Source organism: Centroberyx gerrardi, chromosome 8 (assembly GCF_048128805.1).
Source record: "Centroberyx gerrardi isolate f3 chromosome 8, fCenGer3.hap1.cur.20231027, whole genome shotgun sequence".
NCBI classification, from domain to species: domain Eukaryota; kingdom Metazoa; phylum Chordata; class Actinopteri; order Beryciformes; family Berycidae; genus Centroberyx; species Centroberyx gerrardi.
The window spans coordinates 17,496,573-17,506,684 of NC_136004.1; the positions used below are offsets into that span (position 1 = coordinate 17,496,573).

Below are 10,112 nucleotides of genomic sequence, written 5' to 3' on the forward strand. Positions count from 1 at the left end.
ATCTTTATTTTTGACTAACAGTTCAGGAAAAACGTACATGGCTTTTGTGTTTTTTCGGGAGAGATTTATTTTGGTGAAAAGTTTCAGAGAACAGATGGATGATTAATTCGGCCGTTTATTCCTTTTAATTGCGCGCGGTTAAATCAATTGAAGGTGATTTAGAAACTGCTGATGACAGGGGCAGCGGTGGATTGAATTCCTCCAGAGCGCTCCAGCCCAGCAAGCAGCAGCGCCGGCTTGTTGTGTGTGTGTGTGTGTGTTTTTTTTTTGGGTTTTTTTTTTGGACGGTCTGCTGATTAGACGTGTTGTTGTCGCTGTCCATGGTGCTGAACTTGCGCTCCAGGAATGGTGGAGACGCTGAGTATCGCAGTCATCGGTGCTCCCGGCGTGGGGAAAACTTCTATAATCCGCCAGTTCATCTATAATGATTTCTCGGAGGTGTACACGCCGACCAGGACCAGATATGTGTACAGACCCTCCGTCATACTGAACGGCAGCATGTACGAGCTGAAGATTTTAGACGTCCCGCCAATCTCCTCTTTTCCATCGAGCTCGAGCCAGGTAATGTGTCCGTCTGAGGAGTCTGGACTCACTTGGGCAATGAGGACTTTATTTAAAAAATAAAAATAAAAAAAAAATAAAAAAAAGATTTATAGGCTACAATTGGGTCCTCTCATCCTATGGCGATTCATTTCTCAGATTTTATTCATTTATTCTCTACTTCATGGTTTGATGGTTTTGCGAGGGGCCTGTCCGTCTATCTGTCTGTCTGTTCACGAGCGCTGGCATTCCTCAAAGACAAAACACCCATTTTATTTATTCTCCTATCACTATCAGATGTCCCTAGCCTACTAGTTGCTATGGAGACCCGGCTGACTTAAGCCTTGGAGAGCTTTACTTTGACGTTATAAAACTCTCTCTCTCTCTCTCTCTCTCTCTCTCTCTCTCTCTCTCTCTCTCTCTCTCTCTCTGCCACTGTCCTCCCTCATATGCCAGCTTGCATAATTTTGTTTATACTGTATAAATTGTATTTAATCATGGCATGTGTTTTATAATAGAAACAATAATCATTTTTTTCGTCATTTATTCTTGCTGAGACTTCTAAGCAGGTGCAGTATTCCCTGGGGATTAAGACTGTCTTCCAGGGTCGAACACAATGAGATCTGTGCTTCAGTAGGTGGTGAAAGACAATACACTGATGATTGGGTTGAATCTGGTCTGTATAGAAAATAATAGCATGATTGCGCTGCAGGCATCGCCACAGCACCTGGTTAAATTCCCATTTTAAAAATAGGACCAACAGACTGGCCTTTTATTCATGGCCGCAGGTCATTAGCCACACCTCATTAGTTCACCAATCTGATAGGATCAGAGCAAAAAAAATAACACTGTAGCTCCAAATGTTCTGTCCCGGAGCACAAGATTGACAGCGTTAAGGAACAAACTGTTTGCACAACAGATTTGTCGCTCTGTCTTAATCCCTGACAGGAGTTGGGAATATTGAAGTAGTATTTCTTAGGCCTTCTTCTTGTAGCTTTTCCTCTCCTAAAAGTTGTTTTCCTTTGAGACAAAGTAAGGGCATGTTCAATTTCTCTTTTTCTCTTTGCTGCCAGTTCACTAGGAGGCAGCCAGAAAGTACAAAATGCAGGATATGGAGGGTGTGTGTGTGTGTGTGTGTGTGTGTGTGTGTGGAGGATTATTGGGTACTGAACCAGCATGCTCCACTCTGAGCCTCTGTTGACTGGACAAGAGTGTCAAACTCCTGTCCACTGCAGCCTCGGCGGAGAGGCTGTGAAGCTTTCAAGATGGAGATCTCCAAGGTCACCACACTGAGCTGACACTCAGCCCTCTGATGCCCGCCGCTGATCATTTTTCTCTGCTTCTTCAGTGTAACACATCGCCTGCAAAGAACAACTGTATCTTACTACACAGGGGAGGTGACAGTGAGAAAATGAGGTCAGGCCAGGGAGGAGAGAGAGCGAGCGGCTGGATGGGAGGCCTCCCCAAGTGTCGGTCTGCCCTGCGCTCAGTAAGCATGGTGTTAAAAACCACCGGCAGGAAGGCAGAACCCGGAGCGATCGTCCTCCTGAGCCTCGCAGAATTAACTATTCTACGAGTGGAGCCGCGCAGATTTTACAACATTTTGTCTGGAGGTCTTAAGAGGTCTGCAGTGCGCTTCATTGTTTCCTGCCCACAGAGACCCTCAGTACAGGAATCCTGATTGAGTTTCCTCTATCTTCAGCTAAACGGTGCTTAACCCACATTAGGGAGCAGCCTGGTAGGCGTGAGCAGAAAGCAGGAATAAGACAGTATGAACCATCTCATGACGTGTGTGTGTGTGTGTGTGTGTGTGTGTGTGTGTGTGTGTCCTAAGCATTGAGTCACATGAAAAAGCTTTTAAGAACACAGCTTTCATTCTCTGCCATTGTAGCATGTTGCATCATATTGTTTCAGCGTTTCCTCTTCATTTGAGAGTGGTATTACAGTGAGCAGGGGTCCTTTGTGAAAGGTATATGGGCAAAGAAAACCATTAGCTGAGTGCTGCCACATTTCTATCAGACAGATTTATGATTTATGGTTACTCATTTACGTAGCAACGGCCCTGAGAGGCCAGCTGAAGTGTTTTTTTCTTTCAGCCCATGTCCTGTTCTGCTTGTTCTGAAGCCTCCTGTATCTGGTGATCTCCTCTATTCATTGTGACAGGAGTGGTGAGACAGCAGGCGTTCTTGACTCACCGCCCGGCTCTCCATTGATCCTGTGGGCACAGAAATGTAACCTGGGTCAGGGTCACAGGACACAATGGGCCGCTGCCTGCTGAAGCAGTGCCGGCACAAAGAAACCTGATTGTAATTTACTTCCAGCACAGCGCAGATTGAATTAAAGCACAGCTCCCTCCTAGAATACTGCAGGGAATAAAAGACCAACAGAGAGGAAAGCAGGAATTTGCTGCAGTCTATTAGAAAGGTTACACAGAGTTTAATGGACACTGTGGAAGTAAAGTTTACCAAATTGGGTTTCATCGTTTCCCCTGAAATTTCTGATGAATAAGCTGCAGAATAGAGTGAGTCAGTCCGCCTCCATGCTTATGTAGCGTGGCAGTTTCTCGTCACATCTGATTTTAAAGAAGAACGCTGACTTTCTGGAAGGCTACTTGTGGCCCTGTTTCACCATTTGGAGAACCTTTTTTTTCTCCTTTCCTTTCCAGCATTCAAGACTGGCGACATTCTATCTTTTTCACAGTGAGGCTCTGACGGTATAATCATTTGTTTGCTTTGCGGTGTGTCTGTCTGTTGCTGATTGCGTTCACAGAGCATCTGTCACAGTTTGTCGATAGGATGTGGTGACAGATGGATTTAAGCCTGACAGCGGATCTAGCACTGATTTTTTTTCTTGTTCTTTTTTTGTTCTTGTGATAATGTATCACCATGACTCCCTCCCACACAAGATGCTCCCTCTCCCGCTCCTGCGCTCTCTGGCCATTTTTCTTAGATATCTCCTTCAATACTGCCTGTGCTAACAGTATAGAGACGATTGCTTTCCATGTTACACACTGTAATCTCAACTCTCACAGAGCCGGTAATTCAATGTGCACATCCGTAAATAGACGAATGTTTATGTGCTTGTGTGAATGCATGGTGTGTACACAAAGTTTTTAGTGTTTATGTATCTGCATACTTTCCTATTTACATAAATCCAACATTGGAGTGGCAGTGGGGGTTACTTTCAAAATACAATCAATTACTGGTTACTTACTTACATAAAAGTGTAATGAAAAACATAAGACAGTGGATTATTCCTTTCAGTTACTTTTACTTTCCCTCTAAAAAATCTAGAGAATAGAATTTAAAGCTATAGTTTTATACAATTTATGGCTTAGAACGTGAATAGTGTCATTATTATTATCTTATCATTAAGTGTGATTAAATGCAATTTCAGCTTGTGTAAAATATGTCTGTGATCTCCTGATTAATATTTCAAACTCAACAAGTAATGTCTTTTTCCCAAAAGTAGGTCTACTTGATCCTTTTGTTTAGTAACATTTTGGTTTTCTGTGTGTGTGTGTACACGTGTGTGTGAGTTAGTCTGAGCGTGTGAGTGCAAGAAAATGCTTTAAGTTATAGCAGGCAGTCGACCAGCAGCGCAGGATCATCTCAAACAACCTGCATAACTCAAACAGCAATAAACCCAACAGATGTAATGCTTTTCTGTGGTGAAGGTCATCACTGAGTAATGAGAGTTTTCTCCCCAAGGGATGTAATAGATTTTAGATGCACAGTGGGCAGTGTGGCCCATGCACCCTTCCCCCACCTGGTTACATATTGATCCATCACAACCACTATTACTATTGAGCTGCATTCCCTGATGTCGGGAGACTCGACAGCTTTGTCATAGCCTGCTAAAAGCTGACCGAGGCCCGCGGTTGTCAGGGAAACATGTTCTGTTTGGCTCTTGAGGAGCGAGGGATGAGATGCTCTTTTTCTGCAGAGTGTTAAAAAGACCGACTGGAGGACGCAGACAGTGGCACCACACATACATTCACGCCCCCACATGTACACTCACACATACATGCAGCCCAAAGGCACACACAAATAAACATGCCCACTCATACATTTTTGATTTATTTGACTTCAGTGTATCAGTCTTGTATTGCTGAACCATCCTCCCAGTCCTACTTCTTAATTTCTTTGTTTTTCCTGTGTTCTTTGTTTGGGTTTGAAGAAGCGGTGTTGCTGTTTCTAGCTCCTCCTCCACATTAAAAACAAGACTTGGATGACAAAGAGATATGAGATGAGAGCACAAGCTTCTATTTTTAGCCCACAGGGCTGTGGGGCTGCATCTGAAGCACCTAGGAAGGATGCCAGTGTGTATATTTCACACTGTCAATTTCCCCCGTTGTCAAGAATGTGATTATATGGTGTATAATCACTGTGAATGTGTCTTGTAGATTGGCAAAAATAGGTTAAAATTTCTGAAGTTCCCACAAAAGAAGAGATGACAGAAAATTATAGTGGAAATACAGTGGATCTGTGACATATTTCCCCCAGTCCCTCTAAAGAAGATTGAATCGATATGGAGAGAGAGAGAGAGAGAGAGAGAGAGAGAGAGAGAGAGAGAGAGAGAAAATAATCTCACTTTCTGCCATTTTTCACTACTTCTTCACGCTGCCTCTCTCTCCCTCCCCCTCCCCTCTGCCTCCTCTCTCACTTTTGATAGCAGTGATCTTAGTGCCACATGTTTGTCTCCATGCCTGATCAGCCTCATTATCTCCCTGCTGATGTGTGAGACTCTCTGCCACACGCTCACCTAGACACACACCCAAAAATCCCTCTTCCAAATTGAATGAAGGCAATTATTCCTTGCCGACAGACAGTGTTAGCGTTGTCATCATTATAAGTTACGTGATCATCGTCTGCTCCCTTAGCATTCCCTGCCACTCAAATTCTCAATCTTATTTTCACAGATCACCCGTACAGTGTGTTGGTTTTAAAAGCATATTATTTTCTCTTTCTCAACCTGGAAAGGAATTAGTTTTTTGGAGTGAGCTGTTAGGAGAAGGCCTTTGCCAGAACTAGGACTGAATAAGTTACTGTTGCTGCACAGAATATGTTATCCATTGTTTGCCTTAATTGCTGCTTGTCAATGTGTTTACCTTACTGTTCTTATTGTATACTTTCCTGCATTGAGTTGAGTCGAATTGAACTGAACTGAAGTGAACTGATTTGAACTCAGCCGAGTTCTTGACAGCCTCACATCCCGACACCCTCCATTAGCATGGTGCGGGCAGACCAGAGGTTATGTTGACACCCTGTCTGCTCATCCCTCGATCCGCCGCTGCTCTTTCATCTTCTCCCCATTCTCTCAGGGCCGTGTTTTATTTTCGCTTTTTCCCTCCCTGAGCAGCTCTTTTTTTTTTTTTTCCCCCACCCCCCGATGTTCCTCTATTTTCCTCTCCCTCCTTCACCAGCAGGACCACTTATAGATTCATAGCACGCTGTAGGAGGTGGTGAGGGTGATGGCGGGGTGGCGAGGGCATGGGAAACACAGCGTGAATAGAGCGGGTCACTATGTCATTGTTGAAGCCGCTGTCCCCTAGCAAGCTGCAAATGCATCCAGTTGTGCCATGTGCTTTAATTATTGCTAGAAACTCATTACCATAAAACTAGTGTTGCTATTTGCCTCGCTGAATGTGCACTGCATCACAAAGCTGAACAGAGTAGCAGCACGCATCATATTGTATTATGCTCCTATTTCTTTTTCTGACACAAGGCCCCATGTTTGCTTCTGTCTCATAAGCTGCTCCCTCTGTCTGTGTCCTTGACCACATGTAGCTAAGACATTGTGCAGCTCTTATGCATTATGCTGACCGCCAGGCAGTCACCATGTTCTATGGCTTTACACTAGGCTGCCTGACTCCCACAGTGATGCCGGCTCTAAGACCTCATTGACTCCGCACACTTTCAGAGAGGAGAGGAAAAAGGCAATAGAGGCAGGAAAATGACGACCACAGAGGATGGGATGGTGTCACTTTGGGTGCATTGAGCCAAGGTGTTTTAGGATAATTTGAGGGAAACATTCAGCGAGACTTATCTTTGTGAATGGGTGAATTTTTAATAAATGGAGTAGTTTATCTCAGGTCAGATATTTATGTTTCTCTCTCTGTGTCTCTCTTGTAGGAGTGGCTGGATTTGCGCTGCAGAGGGGTTCGCAATGCCAACGCCTACATCCTGGTGTACGACATCTGCTGTGTGGAGAGCTTCGAGTACGTCAAGATGATCAGACAGCAGATCGTGGAGCACAGGTACGGTCAGCAGCAACACCGTCAGACAAACTCTGTTTAACCGCCAGTTACATACAACCATAAACGCACCATTTGTTAACTATCACTGCTGGCTTCTGGTGGCATTGCTGTGTGACCCTTCTGAAGACAGCGTGCAATTTCACAGCCACACTACGCCGCTATACAATTACATGTTTGTGACAGTGTGACAGTGATGGATAGTCCACTCATGGTGATATCTTTTAATTCAGCGCGTCCCTCCCTGCATCCTGACAGTTTAGTAATGAGGTGACATTTGATTCTGGCATTGGTGAGCGAGAGGCGCATCAGCCATCGGTGATTTAAAGATTATTTTTTATGACATTTCTGCTTTATTGGACAGATTACAAACAGGAAGCGTGGGGGAGAGAGGCGGGGGGATAATATTATGATAAAGGTCCGAGGTCGGATTTGAACCTAAGCCGTTGCGATTACATGGTACACACCTTAGCCAACTGAGCCACCAGGATGCTGCCCGAGACTAGTGGGTTAAAACAAAACACGCAAGGACCAGTGAAAATCAAAGGCATCACCTGCTCTGTGGCTCTCTGGCTGCTGGCATCTGCACCTGCATATATTTGCATATTGATAGGGAAAATGAGTGGCCCTCATTTGTTGCACGGTGACATGACCGAGCCCCCATTGCTCAGTTCATTCCCGCATTCCTGTAGCTCCACATGCGTTTCTTCTGCCATGTGTGTTTACGGCCCGTGACAGAAAACCATTATCAACAGCAGCGAGGGAAAGAAGGGTGAGCGCAAAGGGAATGGAAAATAGGAGAAATATGTGTAATCATAGGAGAAAGATCTGAAACCAGACTGATAGGTAAGAGAAGGAGGGAAGGAAGGAAGGAGAGAGGGAAGGAGAGGGGAAGATATATGAATTGATATTGTGAATAACGGAGGAGGAAGCACCTACGGGTTGCTGGGATTTATTAAGGTTTGCCTGACTGAGCATGTCAACTATAAAGGAATTGTCCCTCTGTGTGACACACACACACACACACACACAAACACACGCACACACACACACGCCACAATCTGCAATAACTTGAAACGTTCCTCGACAATCTGCAGACAAGATCCTTTCACAAACAGAATAACCTTATTTCATCAGTTTTTTTTTAGCTCTCTACCCTGAAGCCCATGCCTGCCTACATTTTTATGAAGACTGTGACAGTATTGGTTCGCTGCATCACCCTATATAGTTCTCACCTACACACACACACACACACACATGGCTGCATCTCTATTGAAACCCTCAAGCCCCAGTGTAAAGAAAAAAAGGTGAGATGATTATTGCAATGTGCTTTTGAAAGTCAGAATGTCTTCAAGCACTTAGATTTATAGCTTGAGAGCCACTTGTCTCATTAGACGGAAGAAGAGGCATGGTGTAACAAAAAGTAACCTTTATTCATTATATGAGTAACAGATAAATTGTTAAAGCAGTAGTAGACTTATTTTAGCACAAAGTTGTCTCAGTGATTCACTAAATGTCTTGGCCATGACCAAGTAAAGCAGCTTGTAAACATCACAGCACTGCCACAATACTTCACATTCATAATGGCCATTCATCAGTGCTAATGACCTATTATAGTTGATGATTTACATGCTAAATTATTGTTTTTAATTAAAAAAAGTTGTAGCTCTGAGCAGCTGCGAGCTCCAGGAACTCTGGTATCCTACCAAACAGCACCACATGACAATTCAGCTCACTGTTAGAAATCACATTCATATTGTCAGACCATCACCCATTTTGAGTGTTCAGAATACTGTTTTGGTCCTTCACTAGCCAAGTTCACTAAACAAGCAAGGTGTGACTACTAGACATCTCCAAAATAACTAATAACAGAACATTTTAACATTAACATTAACATTTGAACCCTACAACAGTTTGTGTCACCACCTGTTGTACTCTATAGAAGGTGGCATCACCTGGCACCAAAGATCAGCCAATAACAGATGGCAATTAAAGAAATTTATGAAGCAGATGCAATTTTTGTAACATGCTTTCTATCTTTGGATGTCAGGCTTTACACAGATTTGAGTTTGGTATTAAGTTACTCTTTAAATTCCATTCCAAAACCAGAAGATTCATGAGCCTAAATGTGTGAATGTGAAAAATGTCACCCTTTTTTTTCTTCCCCTCATAGTATCTGCCATCTGATCCAATTCATGACTTCATTCATGAATGACTCAGATTGGTCTCAGATTGGATTTCCAAACCACAACCAACAAGGCTTGATTGGAAATGCTTGGACTAAATGACATCATCCTGGGTGCTGATGTTCTTTATTTGTTTAACACTGTAGGACGATGCATTGAAGCACAAATCAGGCTTTAAACAAGACAACAGTGTTACATGTCTGCGACTGAAGTCTTGAGTCACAAATGTATGCCTCCAGCTTGCCATACATCTTCACAATTGAAAGTGCTGTAAAGCAGTCGGTGCAGAGTGTGGTGGGAGGCCCCTAGAGCCTGTGAGCTGTGATCCTCCAGTCCGCCCCCGCACGCCTCACAAACCTGGGGAAACTGCACACAGACGTACTGCACCCTCCTCTCCAACCGCCGTGACAAGCAGCGAGGCTCTCTGCACCCGTGTCACCACCACAAATTCTCCTATATTAACTGTGCTCGCTGGTTAAAGTGATTCTGATTACACTCTACACCGACAAACACGCGCATGCACACACACAATAAAGGTATCCATTCTTATATGGATTTACCATGACTCACAAGCACTCCTGCTGCAGAAATCAACTCTCATTAAGCTCACCGACACTCACTGATAGTGTGCTAGACAGTATACTTCCGACCTTCAGGTTGTTATTGTTGTTGATGGGGGGTGTGGGGGGTGCTGGAGGGGGGGCAGTTTGTCACAGCATGGACAATTTCTCACCTTCATTCAGTCCCCATCACATCCTCAGACACCTCAACGCATTTGTTTGACTGTGATTTCAGAGTCAAATAATTGTCTTATTTTACTTGCCAGATTAAAGTCGCAATGAAATGGCATTTTTAGAGCATCTTACTTCTTTAATTTGATCTATTTCCTGTTTAAAAGGGATACTGGGGCAGGACATAACACGGGGGAGGGATCATTCAAAAGTGTAAACCAATGGGATATCAGTTAGGGAGAGAAAGGCAGTTTTATTTGATGGGAGGGGCGGAGGGGCGGGATGGTTTTATTGGTTGGAATCATAGGTTGAAATATACGCCTCCTGGTACACAATTAAGTCACCCCTAAAGATTTTCCATTTTCCAGCAAGTAAAAGTAATGAGATAAATAAAAATAC

The 10,112-nt window shown here is 43.8% G+C and overlaps 1 protein-coding gene across 2 annotated transcripts in view; it reads left to right on the forward strand.

The window, feature by feature from the left end:
- Nucleotides 1–345: 345 nt before the first annotated feature.
- The window catches only part of rasl10a (RAS-like, family 10, member A), a 10,198-nt gene continuing 431 nt past the window's right edge, over nt 346–10,112 (forward strand). The window contains exons 1-2 of one of the 2 annotated variants that reach the window (XM_071920943.1): nt 346–561; nt 6,675–6,804. In XM_071920943.1, coding sequence (XP_071777044.1) covers nt 346–561; nt 6,675–6,804 — 346 coding nt within the window. The remainder of the gene's footprint in view (nt 562–6,674; nt 6,805–10,112) is intronic. The other variant, XM_071920944.1, reaches the window with a different exon arrangement.